Raw genomic sequence first — 24,825 nt, 5'->3', positions numbered from 1 at the left:
AGCCCTGGCTGACAGATAAAGACAGGAGTGTCAGAGGTTCTGCTCACTCTAGGAGCTCACTGGGTCAGTGTCATGTACAATGCACGTGTAAATAAAGGGTGACTTAGTGACAGGATACCTGCCTTTGTGGAGTTATTTCAAGATTACTGTTGATCTTTAACCTCAACGCTGCTAAGACCTAACTGGAATGACAGCAGTCAGTTCCAGGTGCCATTCCTAAGCCAATTTATAAGCAAGTCAGAGCATAAGACAGGACAGTATAAAGTAGCCATTGGTAAGTACTGGAAATATTTGTTTGTTAGATGTTTAAAATTACATCCCTGTTTGGGACTGTGTTCATAAGTACAAATGTTTGTATAACAGACATTCCTAAAAAGGGCAGCACAGTGGTTCAGTGGTTAGTGCTGTTGCCTCACAGCGCCAGGGACCTGGGTTCAATTCCAGCCTCAGGTGACTGTCTGTGTGGAGTTTGCACCTTTTCCCTGTGTCTGCGTTGGCTTCCTCCAGGTGCTCCAGTTTCCTCCCACAGTCCAAAGCTGTGCAGGTTAGGTGGATTGGCCTTGCTAAATTGCCCATAGTGTTCAGGGATATGTAGGTTAGGTGGATTACAGGGGGATGGGTCTGGGTGAGATGCTCTGAGGGTTGGTGTGGACTTGTTGGGCCAAAGGGCCTGTTTCCACACTGTAGGGACTCTATGATCAGGGACCCCTGTACAAACATAATTGTGCCCCACTGTTCCACAGGCCCAAAATGCCAGCGTGCTCCATGTCTCTCTGCAGAGAGGACTGTGCTAAAATTTATTTGGATTGCCACTGGAAATAACTACTATCCATCTGATCCCACAGTTCTTTTCAATCTCTTCCAGGGTGACCTCCTTGGGGATGTTTTGTCTTGTCTACTCTAAGATACGATTTAGGGTTTCCAGAAGAGTGCAACTCTTGACAACATTATTGTGTTTAGCTGTTTTCCTTCTCTACTTTGGAAGTTAGAATCCCTACAGTGTGGAAGCTGGCCATTCCGACTTTTGAGCCCACACTGACCCTCCAAAGAACATCCTGCCCAGATCCATTTCCCATAGCCAATCCACCTTACCTGCCCACATCTTTAGACTGTGGGAGGAAATGGAAGCCCTCAGAGGAAACCCACTTTGACAGTAGCCCTGAGGGTGGAATCAAACCCAGGTCCCTGGTGCTGTGAGGCAGCAGTGCTAACCACTGAGCCACCATCATCTTCTTTTTCTAGATTTCAGAAGTTGATGGATACCAACCACAGCAAGTAATCTGAGGCCAGTCAGGCACATATACAGGATAATTGTTTCTTTGTCCAGTTAATATTCTCACTCAGTTATTGTAACAGTTGGATTGAATGCAGCATCATGGTAAATATTGCCAGTGGCATCCCTGTCACAACCGACAAGCAAGGGTTACCTGTCTTTGTTGCTGTGCTACAACAAAGGCACAAAGAAATGGAGGAGGGATAGATGCACCAGCAAGCACTGATCCAGCAGCAACCTCAATTCCAGAGAATACAGACCCTGTCTCCTCAATCTCTTCACCATCCCCCAGGACTCAGACTGGTGAACCTGTGCTGCCCTTCCCTTATTACTCCAGGTGTGGTCTCGCCAGCGTTCTCTACACAGTTGAAGAAAGACTTTCTTGTTCCCGTGTTCTGTCCTTTTGCAACAAATTCCAACATACTGTTTGCCTTCTGAATTGCACCTACATAGATAGACTTATAGAGTCATAGAGTCCTATAGCACGGAGACAGACCTTCGACCTAACTGGTCTGTGCCAACCAAAATGTCCATCCACGCTAACCCCATGTCCCTGCACTTGGCCCATTTCCTTCTAAACCTGTCCTAAGTATTTATCCAAATGCCTTTTCAATGTTGTCAATGTACCCGCCTCAACCACTTCCACTGGCAGCTCAATCATATGCGTGCCACCCTCTTGTGTAAAAAAGTTGCCCCTCAGGTTCCCATGTATTCTTTCCCCTCTTAACTTAAACTGATGCCCTCTAGTCCTTGATTCCCCAACCCTGGGAAAAAGACTGAGTGCATTCACCCTATCCATGCCTCTCATGATCTTATACACTTCCATAAGGTTCCCCCTCAGTCTCCTACACTCTGAATAAAAAAGTCCTAGCTTGTCCAACCTCTCCCTATAACTCAGTGCCTTGAGTCCTGACAAAATCCTTGTATATTTCCTCTGCACTCTTTCCAGTTTATTAACATCCTTCCTATAGCAAGGTGACCAAAATTAGACACAATACTCCAAGTGTGGCCTCAGCAACGTCCTGTACAACTGCAACATAACTTCCCAACATATCTACTCAATGTCCTGACTGATGAAGGCCAGTGTGCCAAAAGCCTTCTTCACTCCCCTGTCTAACTATCTACCTGCTAGCTTTCATATTGAGCCATACAGCACTCCCTTCTGTCCAACTCATCCATGCCAACCAAGTTTCCCATTTGCCTGCATTTGACCCATGTCCCTCTGAACCTTTCCTATTCATGTACCTGTCCAAATATCTTTTAAATGTATCTTCAGCCTGGAACACTGTTGAGGACTTGTTTTGGATTGGGCTTTGTCTGGTTCCTTCCCTACAACCTTACCTTTACGGCTGGCTCTGTCAGGATTCCTCAAGGAATCGCTCTTGGCATCAATGGAATACTGAAGTGCCTCCATCACAGCAAGGTCACAATCCGAGGAAAGGATCATTAAGAATATCCTATAGGGCTCCTGCTGACCTCAAGCCAGGGATATCCTACACTGTTGTAGATATTCAATGACTCATAAATTAGGACACTTATGTTCCTTCAGATTTCAAGACTTTTCAAACCTCTCTGCATTGCATTCCATCTGCCACTTTCTTGCCCAATCATTCAGTCTGTCTAAATGGATTTGAAGCTTTTTTGCATCCTTCTCAGAACTCTTATTCCCACTCCAGTTTTGTGTTACCCAAAATTTTTAAAACGTTACAATTAATACCCCTGCCTAAATCTTGAGGCTGAATTTAAACAGCTATGGTACATGCACCAACGTTGTGGTTCCCCCAGCAGTCACCAAAAGCATAAAATTCAGGCATTTTTTTCAAGAAATGGTTTTAAATTCACAGAAACGTAGTCTTACCTACAACTACAATTGGGTCCGCTCCCATAGATTTAGCGACAAGCAGGTTCATAAGACCAATTGTCCCTAAATGAAAGGTCAACAGATTATATGCAAAGTACTGGGGCAAAGATGCATTATTTCATGCAAACTGACATTTCTAACGCATCAGCTTATCTTGCCTTTTAATCTACACAATTCCTTTTTTCTTTTTCTTTTATTACCGTCCCACAGTGCGCAGCATCCCATGGCCAAAAGCCAGGTATGTGAGGAAATATGTTTTGGCCCAGAGGGTGGTGAGAGTTGGGAACTCACTGCCTGTAAGAATGGTAGAGGCAGAAACTCTCATAAAATTGAAGAAGTATTTAGATGTGCACTTGTGATATCAAAACATATAAGTTATATGGACCAAGTACCAGAAAATGGGATTAGAATAGGTTCTTGTGTTTGACCAGCACAAACATGATGGGCTGAAGGGTCTCTTTCTGTGCTGTAGACTTCTATGAGTCTACAACTCCATTCTTTCTAGAGGAATATGGCTACTATGAAAACAGTCTTTGGGAGCAACGTCCTTCCAAGGCAAAAGAAAAGTAACTGTATGAGAAATCATGAGCTTGTTTCTTTGATTTAGGAAGATTTTCATGGCATTGCTTGAAAATATGAGACGGTGGCTCACTTTGACACTTGTATTTCGCTTTGGGTTACATCTGCTTACCACCCTGGTCAATGGAGCAGGTTCCCCTTCAGGATTGCAATACAAATACACCCAACAGTGCATTCACTGCAAGCTGACTGGAGTTGAAACACATCCTGCTTTTCTTTGAGTCTCAGTGCTGTAACCAGAAGATCAGAGTGATCTGCAAATTCACACAATTAATATTAATTTCAGAACTTGGGAGACTGCAAGGCCAATAATGTGACTAACTTCAGATAGGTCACCAGAAGTTGGGTTTGTAAAATGGATACCTACATTGAACTAAAAACTGAAAGAACTGCGGACGCTGTAAGTCAGAAACAAAAACAGAAATTGCTGGAAACGCTCAGCAGGTCTGGCAGCATCTGCAAAGAGAAATCAGAGTCAATGTTTCGGGTCCAGCGACCGTTCCTCAGAATATTGAACCTACATTAAACTAACTGAATAAGCGATCACAAACACCAACATTTCTCTCTGTATAATATAGAGCAACAAATCCATGTAAGAACACAAGACATGTTTAGTCTATATAGTGAATCATTGCCTTACACATCCCCATGACTACACCTCTCACCACACCTGTGCTAATTGCTATTCAGCAGTTTCTGAATGTGGTTTACCCATGATTGTTAGTGGCTCATTCCAATTTATTTTTCAATTTACTCAGTAAATTCCTACAACACAACAGTGTGTTCCATCTTGAAGTTAACTTATAACAACATGGAAACTTGTGTCAATTTCTCACCAATCCATTTAGTTACTGATCTCAGTAGCAAGTAATCTACGTAAGCCACTGCCCTACCTGCCCCAAGGATGAGGATTTTATGTCCCATATGCACTCCACCTCTACGACAGGCATGAATCCCAACAGAAAGTGGCTCAATCATCGCACCTTCTTCAAAGTTCACACATTCAGGAAGCCTGAAACAAGAGATACCACAATTGTTAGAATCTTCCATCATCATGGAGGCTTTTCACGTCATTTCTTATCTTTGGCCGGACAGTATCAGATGGTAATCCACTGAAACAGAACGTACACAACACAAAAAGGAACACTGACTGTGTCTATCATTCCTGGCTGTCTCCACTTACCCACAATCAATGCATGGCCCTACCCATTACAAGTGTATACAAATCATGACTTAATTTATGGGATGGAATATTGTACTGCACAATAGTAGAAGCAAAAATAGAACCAACTTTAGAATGTTGACACAAAACTATTATTTAATATGGACAAAGCACATCAAATGAATGTGGTTTTGCAAGTCCATTCAGATATCAATTCGAGGGCATAAAACAGACCGCAATACAGCCTAATGCTACCCATTTTGGACGGGAGTAGAAAGGATAGGTTTAGAGATGTAACTAACGGAGTAGGGGGTGGAGTGCAGAGGTAGGAAGACAACTCAGCACTGTATCTATAATTTTACAATTCAGACAGACTGTGCCATGAATTCACTATAGGAAGTGAATTCAGTTTAGTTTACAGCAAATACTGCGTATTTCAGGTTGATGTTGATAAGCTGCAGGCACCATTGTTGTCTCATTATTTAAGTACAGCTCATTGCGAATACATGTGTAATACTGAATTGGAAACTTCATGCATGGCTGCCTTGGAACATTTATATTTGCCATTTTATTTATGTTTGACAATTTGCAGAGAAATGATTAATGAAAAGGGCATGTTTTCAGGATTATGGGGAAAGAGCAGAGATGGCGACCAGTGTCAGCCCACTTGACTAAACCTAAACTAACCTAAAATATTTTTCAAACGCCATTATAGTGTGCCATTGACTCTTAGCTTTCCTGGCATTTTGAAGTCAAATTCAAAGTGATATTACCAAGTTTGATTTCCACAAGCTGCTACCCACTTTCTGCAGTCATGATGTGCCATGTTTGTGGGTTTAAAGTAGAAAGGCTCTTTTGTTGTAACGCAAAGAACACTGAGAAAGTTCAGGTTGTATTCTAACGCTGGCCATTTTTGGAATGGGAATAGAAAGGACAGGTTTAGAGATTTAACCAGTCCTGCACCTCATCTCAGTTTAAAATACTGTCTGATGGAGTAGAGGGTGGGGTGGAATGGCAGGAAACTAACTCAGCACTGCATCTGTAATTTTACAATTCAGACAGAATGTATTTGCAAGAATGAGGCCACGCCACAAATCCACTATAGGAAGTGAATTCCGCTGGGTTTAACTGCAAATATTACATCATAAGCTAATATTAGTCATAGCAGCAACAGCCAGATTCCTAGAGGGCCACCCCCTCATAAGGGTATGACAACTGGTGGCGAGTTTTACCTGAGGGACACCAGACCTCAGGGAAGGTCAAGGTTCGAGAAGTGACCCACACTATTGGTGCTCTCTCCATAGCAAACCAATCATCCAACCAACTGAGCCAAACAATGTACATTAGTAATTAAGAATCATAGGCTCCCCACTGTGCAGGAGCAGGCCATTCAGCCCATACCAACCCTCCGAACAGCATCCCACCCAGACCCACCCCCTACCCCTATAACCCTGCATTTCCCATGGTTAATCCACCTAACCTGCAATTCCCTGGACTCTATGGGCAATTTAGTATGGTTGATCCAACTAACCTGCCCATTTTTGGACTGTGGGAGGAAACTGGAGCACCCAGAAGAAACCCACACAGACACGAGGAGAACGTGCAAACTCCACACAGTCAGCTGAGGCTGGAATCAAACCCAGGTCCCTGGCACTGTGAGGCAGCAGTGCTAACCACTGAGCCACTGAGTGAGTGCATTAATTTGCAGCTTAAAAAACACACAGTAGAATGGATGGAATTTCATGATACCATAATCTCAAGAATACAACTCTACTCACGAGAGCCCAATTATCCCTTTTGATCTCACAAATGTGATCTAATATCCATGCATACAGCAGTCTGTGGCCAACGTTCCCATTCCCAAACTCAGGGATATGGTTGTCAAATGCAGTAGCCTCCAACCAAGCACAAGGAACTCACTTGAAACAGTAGTTGGCATTGTGGACATAGTACCGACAGAGATTCCCATCGTCAGGAGGAGTGGCACAGAAGAAAATCGTTGGAGAGAGATTGTAGCGTCCAATTTTGCAAAATTCACAGTTTTCTCTTGGGACACCAGGCTCAATAGAAACTCTGTCACCTATAGCAGAGGAAACACTTGTGATAAAAATGAAGGGCCATGGGGCAAGACCAGAATAGTGGGGTCGGGATAATTGCACAGCTCTTTCAACCGCAGGCACAAGCAATAATGGATCGAAGGACACCATTAGTGTGTTGTGTCAGTCTATGATTTTATGATCTCAGATTTGGCCTCAGTTTAAACTTTCCCCATTGCAAAAGGTAAGATCAATATATTCCTCTCCACAGGTAAGGTGCTCAAAAAAATACAACTGTAAGTGGGAATCATGTGGGCCTTGAGCCTTGTATGATATTTTGGATTTTACTTTTTGAATTAATTAAGTTGAACTCTAATCCTTAGGATTTAAGAACTAGCAACAACATTTAATCAAATTTGGGAAAACTAAATGAAAAGTGTATATTCAAATGTGGGTTATCAAAATAGTGTATAATTAATTTCTGTCCCTGAAGTTCAGTGGGAAAATTGTACTTGTAAACATGTCCTAAAGATGTAGCAGTCTCTTCACAGGGTCAGAAGATTGTGGGTTCAGGTCTTTGACCCACATAATCTCGGTTGACACACATTACTGAGTGACTGCTCCACTGGTTTCCTCTCTCAGGTAAAGAAGTCAATGGCATTATTAATCGACAGGAAGAGAAAGTTCCTCAGTATCTGGTTAATGTTAATCTCTCAATCAACATCATTAAAACAAATGATCTTGATATCTCCTTGATCTTTAAAGGAACTCGCTGTGTACAAATTGGTGACCACATTTCTTATCTTACCACAGTGACCACACTTCAGAAGCATTTAAATTGGTTGCAAATGTGTTTCGGGAATATCCAGAAATTGCGACATCTTGTGATTTCCTTCTTTCTCTTTTAATTTTGCTAATGTATACTTTGTGGACTGACCTACTTTCAGGTGTTGTACTCCAGATCCCAGTTTATGCACAGTCCCTGAAGCTTCATGCCCCAAAACCATTGGCTTCTTGACAACAAAATCGCCGATTCTTCCATGCTGCCAGTAATGTACATCGGAGCCACAGATTCCAACTGAATGCATCTTCAACAGCACCTCTGAAAGCACAGCACAGCAAGAAATGTACAATGTTGATTTCAAACCAGAAAACAGCTCTCAGCGGAAATACATCGTTGGATGCAATACTTTGGGCATGTCAGCCATTGTAAAATAAATTTAAGAAGTCATTGAAGTAGCCAAATTAAATTATTACTGTAAATTATTTAGATTTAGTTTCTTGGAAGAGAATTGGTGTAATGCAATATTGTTTCCATGTTTGATAGTATATGCACTGATGAAAACCTATCCAGAGAGAGTTCATAGATCAACTGGGCTCCTTCCAAAGGGAGAACTATTAACTAGTACAACGTCTAAGTTCACTAATAAACTGTTGGGGTTTCTCTACCCTCCTAACTGTATGTGCAGACAGGCTGGTTGTTAATCTGCAAATGAATTAAATTCCTGAAGTGTGACAGAAAATAAAGACTTTTTTTGTGTGTGGTATATGTAGTGATCCAGTTTGATGAATATGTAGATGAGCCTCTGTGGTCCACTGTGATGTCCCTGCGACCTCAGTTAGTGTTTTGTTAAGGAGTTAGTCATAGAGTCTTAAGAGTCAGTGTTACACCGCATGGAAACAGGCCCTTTGGCCCACTATGCCAAACAACAAACACCAAACTACACTAATCCTATTTACCAGCACTTGGTCCAAGACCTACAATGCCCTGGCATTTTAAGTGCTTGACCAGATGCTTCTTAAATATGACCTGTCTCCACCACCTTCTATATTTATACCACCCACCCAGGGGGGGAAAAAATCTTTCCTTATTCCCCTCTAAACTACTTACCCATCACCTTAATCTTGTGCACTTTGGTCTTGAGACACATCTGTCATGGGAAAAGATTCTCACAATCTACCCTATCTATTCCTCTTATAATTTTGCATACCTCAATCAGATTCCACCCCCATCCACCCCTGAGTCTCCTCTACTCCAGGGAAAACACACTCAGTCTTTCCTCATAACTGAGACTTTCCATCATGGGCAACAGTGGATGCCCATACAGCTCACAGCATTTAAAGATAAAGTTGCCATCGTCCCAGAAGACCATAGGACTGCTCTCTCAATACAGAGAGATGACTGGTGGTGAGTTTAACATGAGGGTCACTACACGTATAGGTGAGAAAAAAGGTTGAGAAGGAGAGTCCCTCATGATATGCTCAGCTGTTGCAGGAATCGTATACAGTGTTATAATAAGAACTTTAGCCTGAACTAAGATTTGAAGAACCCACAGTAGAATATGTTCAAACATGGTAGCTGCAGTGGAGAAATCACTCTAAGGCAGATAATGTATTTTCTCAGATGAAATTAAAGTGACAGCATGTCGACTGTGCAATGGAAGGGAGTGATCTGACTCAAGGTCAAGGCTCAATTCAAGCTCCTTAGTAAGCTAGGCCCAAAGATGGCTGCCTCACTCCCCAGATACCCACCAGGACTTACAAAAAGGTAGATACTGCCATTTTGACTCCTGGTACTGGGGTGCAAGGAAGCATCCTTCTGTTTCAAGCTTATAGATGACATTTGTTTATTTGTTTGTGGGACGTGGATGCTCCTGGCTATCCCTAGCTTCCCTGTAGAATCACAGAATCATACTGGACAGAAGAACAGGACAGCACAGTGTACAGGGTAACAGGTGGTTCAGTGGTTAGCACTGTTGTCTCGCAGCACCACGGATCTAGGTTCGAACCCAGCCTCTGATGACTGTCTGTGTGGAATTTGCACATTCTCCCCATGTCAGCATTGCTTTCTGCCGGGTGCTCCAGTTTCCTCCCAGAGTCCAAAGATGTGCAGGTTAGGTGGACTGGACATGCTAAATTGGCCATAGTGTCCAGGGGTGTGCAGACTAGGTGGACTAGCTATAGGAAATGCACGGATTGGGTGGGATGCTCTGTGGAGGGTCAGTGTGGACTTGATGGGCCAAATAGTCTGCTTCCATAATGTAGGGATTCTAGGAGAAGAGACCCCTTCAGCCCATTGACTCTGCACTGACCAAGCTACTCAAAGTCTACACTTTCCAGCACTTGGCCCATAACCTTGAATGTGTTTCAAATGAGATGGTGGTGAGCTGCTTTCTCAAACCATTGCAGAACATGCGGCACAGAGGTACTAGGGAGAGAGCTGCAGGAGTTTGATTTAGAAACAGTGATATAGGATTGAAGGAAGAAACTAAACTAAATGAATATGAAAAACTGCCATGAAGCAATGGGCACGATGTAAAGATTAGTTGTTGAGATGCTTCATATTAAGAGGACACTGTCCTGTTCCACCATGGTAGTGTCTTTCTTTATCGTTGGGATAAAAGGTCTGGGATCAAATCCTACCTGCCTGGATGTGTGTCATAGCACATAGAACCATAGAGTTGTACAGCATGGAAACAGACTCTTTGGTCCAACTCGTCCATGCCAACCAGATATCCTAAATTATTCTAGTCTCATTATCCAGCATTTGGCCCATATCCCTCCAAACCCTTTCTATTCATGTACTCATCTTGATGCCTTTTAAATATTGTAATACCAGCCTCAACCACTTCCTCTGGCAGCTCATTCCATACATACACTGCCCTCTGCAAGCAAACGTTGCCCCTTAAACCTTTTAAATCTTTCCCCTCTCACCTTAAATCTATGCCCTCTAGTTTTGGACTCCCTTACTCTGGGAAAAAGATCTTGGCTACTCATCCCATCCATGCCCCTCATGATTTTATAAACCTCCACAAGGTCACCCCTCAGCCTCCGACGCTCCTGGGAAAATAACCCCAGCCTATTCAGCCTTTCAGTCCATAGCTCAAACCCTCCAACCCCGGCAACATCCTTGTAAATCTTTTCTGAATCATTTCAAGTTTAACAGCATCTTTCCTACAGCATCCGAACAGGAGGATTAAAATAATTGCAATAAATTACGCATTTCCTTGCAGTCGGTTATTTTCTTCATTGACAGAATGACAAGATTTTTTCAATGTTTCCAAAAAAGCTCACTGCCTTCTAAACAACTGAGGAACAGATTTAGGAAGATTGTTTCTCTATAATCCATTTCTCAAAGCCATCCCCTTGCATCAGCTTGCACGAAACCATATTCTAATATTGGTATCCAACAGCCTAATATGTCAAATGTCCTTACTCCTGTACATGCACGTAGTTTTTACATTTAAACAGGAAACAAATTCAGCATGCCATTCTTTAAGAACTATGCAAGACACTAGCAAGCCTTATCAGAAACATCTAGTGTCCAGTCATAATAAAACATTTATACATTCCAACTATTATTAGCCTTTAGCCAAAGGCATCTTCTTCGACAGTTGAGAAGTGGTAAACTGACGATCAAAGATGTAAAAATTCTGCAAACTGTGATACGAATGTGTTAAAACTGGAATCCTGCCTTACTGGTTAGGGTAGAGTATTTGTAAAATGGGTTGCTGTGCAGGATAAAGAGGAAAAATAGGCCACTTATAAGTACTAAGGAAAGCTTATGGAGAACATGCTTACCACCAGCTCCTGGTTCTGGAATTGGGCGATTCTCCTGCAAAGAGAAGAAATACACTATGTGATGGAAATGGACATTAAGATTTTATGACCAAAAATGTAGCAGATTGCGTGGTTTCCGAGTGCCTGAATGGTGAACAGTGGGAGGAGGGACGCCTTTTACACCATTTGCCTCTCAGTCATCACTGTTCCCTAAGCTCCTGGAACAAAACTATCAGTGCAACAGGATCACAGTGTCAGGAGCTGCCTGGAGTCACCATATGATCATAGAAATGGACCCTTCCGCCCATCGAGTCTATACTGACAAAAAACTAAATCTATACTAGCCCCACTTTTCAGCACTTAACCCATAGCCATGAATGTTATGTCATTTCAAAGGCCATAAGAAATAGGAACAGGAGTAGGCCATTCGGTCCATCAAGTCTGCTCTGTCATTCACTAGGATTACGGCTGATCTAACATTCCTCATATCCATTATCCATTTTCCTGTGTTTTCCCAGTAAACCTTGATTCCAATACAGATCAAGAATCTCAAGTGCTCACCAAAGTACTATTTAAAAGTTGTGAGGTTTTCCACCTCAACTACCCTCCCAAGCAGTGCATTCCAGATTCCCTCAAAAAATGTTCCCTCAAATCCCCTGTAAACCTTCTACATTTTGTTTTAAAACTATGTCGCCTAGTTATTTTCCCTTCAAGAAAGGGGAAGAGCTATTTCTAACCTGTCCATGCCCCTTATAATCTTATATACCACAATCAGGTCCCCTTTCAGCCTTCTCTGTTCCAAACAAAATAACCCAAGCTTATGCAGCCTCTCTAAAATGCTCTGTGCCAGGCAAAATCCTGGTGAATCTCCCTCTGCACTCCCTCCAGTGCAATCACATCCTTCCTACAGTGTCATGACCAGAACTGCACACAGTAGTCCAGCTGTAGCCTAACCAAAGTCCTGTACTGTTTCAACATAACTTTCCTGTTCTTGTAAACCATGCTTCGACTGATCAAGAAGGGTCCAGAATCGAAACGTCAGCTTTCCTGCTTCTCTGATGCTGCTTGGCCTGCTGTGCTCCTCCAGCTCCACACCCAGTTATCTCAGACTCCAGCATCGGCAGTTCCTACTATCTCCAAGTATCCGGTATGCCTTCTTAACTCCCCTATTAACCTGTCCTGCCTCCTTCAGGGATCTGTGGACAAGCAATCCCAAGATCCCTCTGTTTCTTTGAACTTCCTAGTGTCCTGCTATTCATTTATCGTTGGGATAGAAGGTCTGTGTTACTACTTCTTCCAAAAACATGCAGTTAAGTAAACCACATAACCCTCAGTCCTCCTGTAAATCACAGCATTTCAGAAAAAAAACACTTGCATTTTTAAACAAAATGCATTCTCTTCAGCCAGGCGATTATTTTAAACACCTCTGCCAAACTTCCTTTTAGACTTTTTTTTTAATCCATTCAGAGATGACCGCATCCTTGGCTAGGTGACCATGTGTTGCTCATCCCTAACTGCAAAGGGGGCAGTTTAGAGTCAACCACATCGCTCTCCCATCTAAGAAGGAATTAGAGCTTTCTCTACGCATTCTTAAAACCCTTGATCCAATGCCAGGAAATCCTCTGGTACACAGCAAGATCTCAATGCGAGTGCAAAACCGGCAAGATTATCCAGGCAGATGGGTTACCAGTTTCATATCGCCTGGTCCGTGGACCACCAGAGATAAGTTCTCCGACATCCTCAGTCTCTTATCCTTGTGACTAGTGAGTTCAGAAAAAGCTCGAAAGTAATTGGGGGCTGGACGTTCAGCGGTGGCCGCTCTGTCTTATCGAGATGAAGCTATCATTGGTCTATTCGGCCTTTTTTTATTGGTGTATCTCGGCTGTTCTCTTCCGCCCAAGTTGGCTGTATATCCACACACAGACATATACACACTCTCACTGCACTGTTTACTCGGGACAACCCGGGGCTGGTCCGGCTTTTGGGTGTTTTTAACACACCTTGCGTCACAAAAACGATCAGGGTAACCTTTCAGGCGTGGGATGTAGTTGCCTGTGACATCCCCTCCCCGTCATTATTTACCCCGGTGGGGGGGTGGGGGGAGGGAGAGATTACTGAAAACTGCCCCCTCCCCCCTTTCTGCCATCCAGAGCTCTGCCCATAGATATAGAGACACGGACAAGAGTAACTAAGTGACCACCTTCAAAACACACCAAATACTTTACTTTTCTTAGTATTTTTTGTTTCCTAAGAAGTTGATTTTAAGCATCTGTACCTAGAATCCCTACAGTGTGGAAGCTGGCCATTCAGCCCATACCAACCCTCCACCCAGACCTAACCCCCTATCCTATATCTCTTATGGCTCATCCACCTCACCTACACATCCCTGGACACTATGAGCAATTTAGCATGACCAATCCACCCTAACCTGCACATCATAGAATCCCTACAGTATGGAAACAGGCCATTCGGCCCAAAAAGTCCACACTGTCCCTCTAAAGAGAATCCCACCCAGACCCCTTCCCCTGTCCCTGTACTTCCCATGTCTAACCCACCCAACCTCAATATCCCTGTGCACTATGGGCAATTTAGCGTGGCCAATCCACCTATCCTGCCCATCTTTGGACTGTGGGAGGAAACTGGAGCACCCAGAGGAAACCCACGCAGTCACGGGGAGAATGTGCAAACTCTACACAGTCACCCGAGGCTGGAATCGAACCTGGGTCCCTGGCGCTGTGAGGCAGCAGTGCTAACCGCTGAGCATCTTTGGAGGAAACTGGAACACCCAGCGGAAACCCAGGCAGACACTTACAAACTCCACACAGTCAACCAAGGCTGGCATCAAACCCGGGTGTATGGGGGTGTGAGGCAGCAGTGCTAACCACTGAGCTGCCATACCGTCCCAAAAGGTGCATTTTGCACCTGAGATGGCACTGTAAACTTTTCACTGTACTCATTTGAGTATATGTGACAATAAAACTAATTCATTCGTTCATTCATTCATCAGTTTCTTGCACACCTTAGCAACTGAGTTTGACCCCTCTCCTCATCAAAATTTGCAAGAGAGTGTGATGGTGAATGTGCCGATGTGCCAAGGGCCATGGCAAATTCAGAGCTTAACATTTAAAATTTCATTACGAAATTGTCATGGATTCCAGCTCTATTGCCTTCCATGTCTTGTCAGTCAGTCCCGTGATCAATGGTGGATCACCTCCAACTGTGTGTCAGGAACATGTTACCAATGGATACAGAAGAAGCAGACCAATTAGGAGTAACAAGAAGCCATTCAGCTTATCCACAGTGCACCAACATTCGATAAGATCATGGCTGATCTGATTGTGGCCTCAACTCTATTACCACAGAAACCAGGAACAGAAGTTAGGCCATTGGATCCTCCTCCACCATTCAATAAGATCAAGGCTGATCCTCTATCAATGCCATCGAGTTTTACATTTTCCCATTTTCTCCCCCGATACCTAACACCTCCAAATTCTCAAAAATGTTATCTTTTTCTTTCTTAAATATATTCAGTATCTTGGCCTCCACATAGTTCCATGGTCAGAATTCTACAGGTGCACTACCATTGAGTGAAGAAATTTTCCCTCATCTCTGTCCTAAATGGTCTACCTGAGACTATGTTGGCTGGTTCTAGACTCTCCAACCAGGGAAAACATCCCCTCCCCCTGACCACATCCCAATACCAGCCCAGCTCGTCCCCGCCTCCCTAACCTGTCCATCCTTCCTCCCACCTATCCACTCCTCCCACCTCAAGCCCCACCCCCATCTCCTACCTACTAACCTCATCCCGCCTCCCTGACCTGTCTGTCCTCCCTGGACTGACCTATCCCCACCCTAACTCCCCACCTACACTCACCTTTACTGGCTCCATCCCCGCCTCTTTGACCTGTCTGTCTCCTCTCCACCTATCTTCTCCTTTATCCATCTTTCACCCGCCTCCCCTCTCTATTTATTTCAGAATCCCCTTCCCCTCCCCCATTTCTGAAGAAGGGTCTAGGCCGGAAACGTTAGCTTTCCTGCTCCTCTGATGCTGCCTGGCCTGCTGTGTTCATCCAGCTCCACACCTTGTTACCTACATCGAGTCTGTCCAGCCCTGTTCAAATCTTATCTGTTTCTATCAGATTCTCTCTCATCCTTCTAAAATCTCATGATTACAGGTTCAGTCAAACCAATTTCTCCTCATAGGACAGTCTTGCTATTTCTGCTATCAGCATAATGAACCTCTGCTGCACTCCTACAAAGGCAAATATGTCCTGTCTAAGGTAGGCTTTCCTGCATATTCCCTGTAGGTCAACAATCTGACTAACTGATCTGTAAAAATACTCATAGCCCCTGTCTCTACCTCTCTCCGAGGCAGAGAATTCCACAAACTTATGATCCTCAGAGAGAAAAAAATCCCCATGTGAGACCCCTTATTTTTAAACTATTTCCCTTAGCTGTAGTCTCTCTTGTAAAAGGTAACGTCCTTTCAGCATCCGCTGTATCGAGTCCCCTCAGGATCTTATATGCTTTAGGCCTCTCATTCTTCCAACAGGGTGTAAAACAGTAAGGCACACCCCCAACCACACACCCCCCCCCGACAATGAATGACTTTTCCCAAGTGCAGTCACCAAGGTGTAGACATTGCCAGGTCAGAAATAACAACAAGAAACATTGTGTCTTGAGTTAGTGGTGAATATTGACCAGGCCATTGGAAGAACTATTCTTTGAATTGTGGTGTACGTTCTTCTTATATTTCATGGTGCATCTCCATTCCTGGAAATTGTACCCCAAAGAAAGAAATTTCTAATAATCCTGGGCCATTCAGGTTTTGCATTGGTTTGCCTGCCTTGTTTCAATGCACCATCCTTTTTAATCAGACGGGGCACTGGTGGACCCTCTGTGGAAACACTTCAAACCATTTAGAATCATGTTTCCGATTGATCAGTGCCATTTCCTCATCTGTATAAATTGTTGCTGCCTTTGAAATTTGGCATTCTTGCATGTGTCCTGATGAGAGCTTAGATGAAAAGCTTCAACATGTCTCTCTGTCAAACAATAGATTCAACACTGTCAGCAGTCAACAATTTCTGAGATTGATAGTGAATATTAGGGGGAGGGGGGTGATGATGGTAGCTGGCATTTCCACGCAAATATCTGACACATCCTGTGTCTAATTTCTATGTTTCGAAGCAAGTTGATTGTCAACTGGTAAACCCTTCCAATATGCCTGATTGCAGGCGATAAAAGCAGGAGAGTCTCCTGCTCAGTAATATTGCTGAAGGCAATCGCAAACCACTGCACTGTTTTCCCCAACATAACCATGACCAGCAAGTCCATGGTTGCCAACATATTCCTAGGACACAATACCTGAACAGAGAAAAAGAGAGAGAAATTTCCAATTTGCACCATGAATGGCATCATCCTCATAGAGGAAGACTATAATTGATTTTCATTGGAATAATTACCCCTTTATGGCCAGTGTCTTCAGGCAAAGGTAGAAGGACAGTTAAACTTGATAACAGGAGAGACTTTGGAGATTAGAATGATCTCATTATCACTAAAAGAAACTGTTGGAAACATTTCCTCAGTGGATCGAGCAGAAACTGTTGAGAAAGAGAATCTCCAACATAGCATTTCAGATCTGTGGCCTTTCATTATTCCACCTGATTATCTTGACATACAACTGAAGGAGCCGAGCTCTTTATGAGATAATAAGGTGTAGAGCTGGATGAACACAGCTGACCAAGCAGCATCAGAGGAGCAGGAAAGCTGACGTTTCAGGTCTGAAGAAGGGTCTAGGCCCGAAACGTCAGCTTTCCTGCTCCTCTGATGCTGCTTAGCCTGCTGTGTTCATTTAGCTCTACACCTTGTTATCTCAGATCCTCCAGCATCGGCAATTCCTACTATCTCTGAGCTCTTTATGAAGTCCTAACTCCAGTCATCCCTTGCTAATCAGTTTCACCTTTCCGATTCAAGTCTTTCCCTGAAGCAAAATAATCTACAGTGATACAATTCCAATCCCTTGCATTATAATCCGAACTGAGCGTTCACCTGTGCCTCTCATTGATAAAATGGTCCATGTCTGTGAAAGCAGCTCTTTTCGAAAGTCAATTTTAGCCTTATGAATCTCTTAAATTAACAGAAAATGTATGATAGACATTACTAACCAGTTCTATTGCATGGAGAACAAGGGGAGAACAATAAGCTTCAGGCCGGACCGTCAGCCTTCCTGCTCCTCTGATGCTGCTTGCCCTGCTGTGTTCATCCAGCTTTATACCTTGTTATCTCAGATTCTCCAGCATCTGCAGTTCATTCTATCTCGAGAACAATAATCTATTCCTTTCTATTGAATGAAAGACAACACGTGTGGTCTATTGACCTTTGGGCATTATTAAATATTCTAAAAACTCTCAAGGCATCACTCTGCTAAGACTTGTGACGAATTATAAATGTGGAGCTAGTAAGGTTCAGGAACTGGCAAGAGTTGCATTTCTGTTTAAAAAGATTGTAGTCCATTGCCTTCTCTTCTCATTTCCCTTGGGGTCATGGATGACTTTCCTTCATTTCAGTTCAATGAATCCAAAATCAATGCAACCATCTGTTTATTTAAAAATTTATTGAGAGAAAATAAACAAAACGCAAGCACTGTGCAATAGCCCCCCTCAGCCATACTGAAACAGACTTTGTAACATGTTGCATTAATTTCCAATGTGAATTTCCAATATGAATCCAATACGTTATGATGCATTTAACTTAAAGCCTACTGCTGAAGTGAATCACAAGACAATTGTTTGTTGATTGTGAAATTACGACTGGTCCCAGTGACCATTTAACAACTTACATCTACATAGCACCTTTAGAGTAATCAAGAAAAGTCCCAAAGTTTTTCATGGGAATTCATGTTTTGACACTGAGCTGGTTTAGAAGATTATGGCTATGATTTTACATCAGGAATAATGCTAATGGCAACATGGGCAACATGGTCGCTCAGTGTTTAGCGCTCTGCCTCACAGTGCCAGGGGCCCGTGTTTGATTCCACCCTCAGGCAACTGTCTGTGTGAAGTTTGCACGTTCTCCCTGTGTTTGCTCTGGGTGCTCTGGTTTCATCCCACAGTCCAAAGATGTGCAGGCTGGCTGGATTGGCTATACTAAATTGCCTGTAGTGTTGAGGGATGTATAGACTAGGTGCGTTATAGGGGATGGATCTGGGTGGGATGCTCTGAGGGTCAGTGCGGACTTGTTGGGCCAAAGGGCCTGTTTCCACACTGTAGGAATTCTGTAATTCTAACAGCACTCACCATCATTTTGCAGTAAATCAGACACCAAACTCCCTGGCCAGTATAAGCACAGTTATATCTGGAAATCTCAAGTTGCCAATGGTTGCTCTTTCACAAGCTAGGACATGACAGAACTTTGTGGATTATCTCAGAATTGAAACCCATGTAACAGAGTTAGTCAAATGCACACCGAAAAATACGTAGAATTGTTTCACTCAGCTGTAAGTATATTTGTAACATTATAATAAGTGTAAATTACTGCCAAACAGTAGGGCTACTGTTAGCGTTAACCCTTAGCCAACCAAAGATTCTGGAAATTAAATTTTAAATTAAATTTTACAGATGAGGAGCCTCATTCTTTCTGAATATGGCTCTTAATGGAAATTTTTCCTGGAAGGTATAATTTATCTTTAAAAACTTTCTTCAGTGTCTTTTTCATTTTATCTCTCTTTGCTGCCATTCGTAGTATTTCGGTCATTATGTTTTATGGAGTAATAGTGAAAGAGGTAGTAGAGAGGCAATTTGTAATAGCACTGTGACAAATGAAATGACAAACCACCGCAAAACGGTCAAAAGTTTCTCAGAATTTATGGGTAATCTTAATTCATTTAGATTTGCAAGGTGAACAGAATGTAACAGTAGGTATTACAACTGCACAGAGCACTGATAAGCTGCAGCACTATGTACAGTTTTGGTCTATTTATTTAAAATGGGATATACTTACCTTGGTAGACAACTCAGATAAAGCTCACTGGATTCATATGAGGATGAAGGAGTTGTCTTATTCTGAAAATGTTAGGCATTGAGTCATAGAGTCTTACAGCACGGAAACAGATCCTTTGGTCCAACTCATCCATTTCGACCACATTTCCCAAACTAAACTAATCCTATTTGCCTGCGTTTGGCTTATATCCCTCTAAACCTTTCCCTTCCATGGACCTGTCCAAATGTCTTTTAAATGTTGTAACTGTACCTGCTTCTATCACTTCCCTGGCAGTTCATTCCACATATGAACCACCCTCTGTGTGAAAACAATTGCACCTCAGGTCCCTTTTAAATCTTTCCCCTCTCTTCCTAAACCCATGCCCTCTAGTTTTGGCTCTCCTACCCTTTGCTATTCACCTTTTCTGTGCCATTCATGATTTTTATTAACCTCTATAAGGTCAACCACCTGTGCTCTAGGGGACAAAAGATCCAGCCCATTCCAACACTTTGGAGCAGATGTAGGCTATCCAGCCAATCACATCTGCTCCGTCATTCAATGAGATCTGGGCTAATACTCATTGAAACTTATAAGAATGAGAGGTGATTTTATTGAAACATATAAGAAACTTAAGAGGCTTGATAGGAGGATGCTAAGAGATCGTTTCCCTTCGTTGGGAAATCCAGAATTTAGAGACATACTTTAAGAATAAGAGGCCTCCCATTTAAGACGGAGGTGAGGAAGAACGCCCTGTCTCAGAGGGTCATAAATCTTTAGAATTCTCTTCATCAGTGAGCAATGGAGGCTCCAAGATTTTGTTGAATGGAACAGCAGGCCCAAGGAGCCAAATGGCCTACTTGTGCTGCTGCTATTTCTTCTGCTATAAGCAATTTAATTGTCTCTGATGGTCAGCATCCCTGTTTGCAACAACTGAAAATGTAAGTATCATCAGACAGGATTATACCAACACAGAATTGGGAAAAAATCACCTTAGATAGTCAATAAACACGAATTACACCTTAGTCTTTGGAATTCTCAACTTCAAAGGCTATGGAGTCTCAGGCACTGAGTTTGTTCAAGACAGAGACTGATAGATTTCTAAGTATAAAAGACATCAAGGGATATGGGGATAATGTGATTAAATGGTGTTCAGGTAGAAGATCAGTCGTGTTCTGGTTGAATGACATAAAAGGCTAGAGGGGCTAAACGGCCTACTCCAGCTAATACATGGAAAACATAAGTACGTACCGAACCATGTGGAAGGTGGTGAACATTGGACTGCTGCCAGTCATACAATCATAGAATCCCTACAGTGTGGAAGCAGGCCCATTTCATCCACAGCGACCCTCTGAAGAGCATCCCACTCAGACCCGCCCACTACCATATCCCTGTAACCCTGGATTTCCCATGGCTAACCCACCTAGCCTGCACATCCCTGGACACTATGAGCAATTTGGCATGGCCAACAACTAACCTGGACATCTTTGGACTCTGGGAGGATACTGAAGCACCTGGAAGAAACCCACACAGACAGGAGGAGGCTGTGCAAACTGCACACAGCCAGGGTGGAACTGAACCTGAGGGTGGAACTGAACCTGAGTCCCTGGTGCTGTAAGGCAGCAATGCTAACCACTGAGCCACTGTGCCACCCAAAATAACAAAATGCAGTCAACAAAATATTTCAATATTTTCCAATTTCTCTGTATTGTGTAAGCATCAAATCTCTCAAAGTTTCTGACTACCATCAAGCCCCCAAAACTTCCCTATTCTTTAACATCCACCCCACTCACTGATTACTTTCACTGAAACGTTGTTTAGAGCACCACCTTGTGAAGGGCCAAAAGATCACATTCCACCGCAGAACCTATGCTATCACGAGGCCAGTAGCTGTTTTTCCCCATGACAGTTTACGTCAAAGGGAGAATGCTTACATTTATATTGCACCTTTCAAAACTTCTGGATGTCCTGAAGTGCACAACAGACAGTACTGTTGATACATTTTGTTGCATTCGATTTTATCCAAGGATGATACTGCCTGTTTGTTTGTTTCTGTGTGCTGTGTGAATTCCAGTGTAGTCTTTGCATATGCATTTTGTAACTAAAATGCAACTAATATGTCAATTCCCCCATTTCTAAATTTTGCAAGTTGAATTTCTGAGCCACACTCCAGAAATGACAGTATTTCTCAAGATCAATTCCAATTTGCCCTTTAGATTTAAGGTGTAAAAACTTTATAGAAGAGACAGCTTAACCAATCTTCAAGGATAGATTTATAAACAAACCGTGATTGCTGATTTTGCAAGGTCTTGCTTATGGAATGTGCATTAGTGATAGTCCAAGTAAGGGTAATGAGGATCTGTAACTTTTGAGGCACTGTTGTGCCATAAAACACTGATTCCTAAAGAGTGTGGAACATATTTATAGCAAATTTAATACAGATGTTGTTAAAGCATTAAACTAGTCACTGAAAAGTGTCAGGTTTTCTTGGTAGTTTGACCTAAATAACTCCATCACCTGGTTATCTCCCACTCACCCGAATTGACTAGCCCCCACTAGCCACCCAACCCTGTCCCGATATCAGACCTAATGCAACTGCCTTTCCCTACCCAACCCTACCAATCGCTTCAGTCAGTCACTCCTTCTCCTGACCTGGTTTGACTAGCTTCCGCCATCTAGTGGCACTCAAATAGACTCCAGTCACCACCCTCTCCACTCCCCAGGACTGACTCACTCGCAGCTTGTCTACCCCCCTTGACCTGACCCACTGTGTTCTCACCCAGATACCCACATGCCACCCTAACCACCTGCCACCCTAACCACCTGCCACCTCATCCACCTGCCACCCTAACTACCTGCCACCTCATCCACCTGCCACCCTAACTACCTGCCATTCCAACCACCTGCCACCCTAACCACCTGCCACCTCATCCACCTGCCACCCTAACCGCCTGCCACCCTAACCGCCTGCCACCTCACCCACCTGCCACCCTAACCACCTGCCACCCTAACCAGCTGCCACCCTAACCACCTGCCACCCTAACCACCTGCCACCTCACCCACCTGCCACTCTAACTACCTGCCACCCTCACCACCTGCCACCCTCACCACCCTGTCCATTCACTCATTACTCATGTACGCACTGGACTCGTGCTGGAAATAGCTCTTGACTTCCTGTGATGCTGTTTCACTACACGAAAGCTTCCCAATTGAAGAAACGCTCTGCATTTCTGAAAAAGCTAGGATCGGAAGCCCCGGCCAGAAATGTGGGGCAGTGACATGGGGTGCAGGGAAGTAGGAGTTGAGTTCCAGTTGCCTGTGATTTGCCACTACAAAGAAAACCTGCTCCTATACGTCACGCAGACTATTTGAAGACTTACCATTTGAATCAGTCTTTTTCAATTGCATAACCAGATTAATTATTAGGTACAAGTACAAGTTAAGTAACACTGCTAATTATTGCATGCTTAATTCCCGAAAAACCACATCGAACAGAATTGCAGAGATTATTTTCGGTGGAATCAATTGCCTGTATATAGAAACTGCAATGTTGGGATCTGCTTCATGTGCAGTCACTGACCCCCAGCCCTAGCTTTTATATTCAGGTAAGATGTTAATGGTCCGACAATGTTCTCTTATACAATGAACTTTCCCCTTGTTTATGGAGGATATTTGTTTTCAATCCCATTTTGTGGCATATGTCACAGGTAGCAATAAATAACTGCAACTTTTCGTAGCTTGTGACGTGGTGTTCGAGCTGCCAGATTCCATCATTTACACCTACAAATAACCATAGGTTTCAGACAGTAATTAACATTTTTCTAAATGACTATGCACGAGTTCATCTGAAGGCCATTTCTGCAAAGGGAGACTTAAATGAATGGGTCTGAAAAAACCAAAAAAAAATGCAGAAATAGCAAGGCACTTCTGATTGGCTTTTGGGAATAGGCAACATACAAATCATCAGCTCTGATTTAAATGAGTGACCTCTTATTTTTTAAACAATGGCCCCCAGTTCTAGATTCTCCCGCAAGAGGAAACATCCTTCCCACATCCTCCCAGTCAAGTCCCCTCAGGGATCTTATATATTTAATTAAGTCACCTCTGACTCTTCTAAACTCCAGAAGATACAGGCCAAGCCTGTCTGGCCTTTCCTCATAAGTCAATCCATTCACTCCAGCTATTAGTCCAATAAACTCGTAGAATCCCTACAGGGTGGAAGCAGGCTATTCGGCCCATCAAGTCCACACAGATCCTCCGAAGAGTTTCCCACCTAGACCCACCCCCTATCTTATTCCCATAACCCTGCATTTCCCATGGTCAATCCACCCTAACCTGTTCACGTTTGGACTGTTTGGAAACCAGAGCACCCACGCAAACACAGGGAGAATGTGCAAACTCCACACAGACAATCGCCCCAAGGCTGGAATCAAACCCACTGTGAGGCAGCAATGCTAAACACTGAGCCACCAGGCTATCCACTGTCTCTGAATTACCTCCAATGCATTAACATCCTTCCATTAATACAGTGGCCAGTACTACACACAGTACTCCAAATGCAGTCTCACCAATTGCAGTCTCACCAATGCCCTGTATAACTGCAGCAATCATTCTGCTTAAAGGTTAAAACTAAACGGTCTAGTGAAAAGCTATACAAGTAATCCAGCCACATGTCAACCATACCCTTTTTGATCTTCAATGTGTTCGTATAATGTTAATTACTTACACAGATAAAAGTAAACCAGGTACAGGTGTGACGCTGCAGTCCTTTTGCTACATTTTTTATAAGTTACTGTTGTACACCCATGGTCACTATTGTAATGTTCTAATGAAGTATATCATCATTTACTTAGCTTTCGATCATAGGGTATGGATTCATCTAATGTTGACATCTTACACATCATTGATTTTAATCATTGCATGGCTTCTAAGATCTGGAATTTCATCATAAACCTCTCTGTCTTCTATCGCACTCCTCTCCATCTTTAAGCTGCTCCATTGTCTCTTCGACAATGGTTTTCATACCTGCTTTCAGTGACTCACTGTCAATTTCTGTTCACTAACCCTCCTGCCAAATGTTTTGTGAAATAGTGTCACATTAGGGGTGCTATATAATTTCAAATTATTGCTGTTGCCTATTCTTCTAAAGTAGTTTCATTTCAGGTGTGATTTGGCTAGTTATCATCCTTTAAGAACATATTTACGTCTAAATTACACTATATTCCCGTTCTGTTTCTCTGGAACTCATGTAGTGCCTTATCTCAGATCAGCTTGGCTTGTACTGGAAATGTAGTGTTTCTTCCTTCACTGTTTTGCACCTTCCATGCAGTCTGTGGAGTGGAGCAGGGCTTCCCAGTGTGGGGTTCAGGACCCTGTG

The 24,825-nt window shown here is 43.2% G+C and overlaps 1 protein-coding gene across 1 annotated transcript in view; it reads right to left on the bottom strand.

Moving 5' to 3' along the window:
* LOC109929146 (sorbitol dehydrogenase-like) overlaps nt 1-24,431 on the bottom strand; it is a 31,200-nt gene extending 6,769 nt beyond the window's left edge. Inside the window, exons 1-7 of the mRNA XM_020528944.2 lie at nt 24,346-24,431; nt 13,159-13,231; nt 11,493-11,526; nt 7,849-8,013; nt 6,796-6,955; nt 4,607-4,725; nt 3,132-3,197 (exon numbers count right to left, since the gene is read on the bottom strand). Of these exons, the coding sequence (XP_020384533.2) occupies nt 3,132-3,197; nt 4,607-4,725; nt 6,796-6,955; nt 7,849-8,013; nt 11,493-11,526; nt 13,159-13,231; nt 24,346-24,431 (703 nt within the window). The remainder of the gene's footprint in view (nt 1-3,131; nt 3,198-4,606; nt 4,726-6,795; nt 6,956-7,848; nt 8,014-11,492; nt 11,527-13,158; nt 13,232-24,345) is intronic.
* Between the last annotated feature and the right edge of the window lie 394 nt (nt 24,432-24,825).

Source organism: Rhincodon typus, chromosome 36 (assembly GCF_021869965.1).
Source record: "Rhincodon typus isolate 14 chromosome 36, sRhiTyp1.1, whole genome shotgun sequence".
Classification (NCBI taxonomy): domain Eukaryota; kingdom Metazoa; phylum Chordata; class Chondrichthyes; order Orectolobiformes; family Rhincodontidae; genus Rhincodon; species Rhincodon typus.
This window is presented reverse-complemented; position numbering and strand designations above follow the sequence as displayed.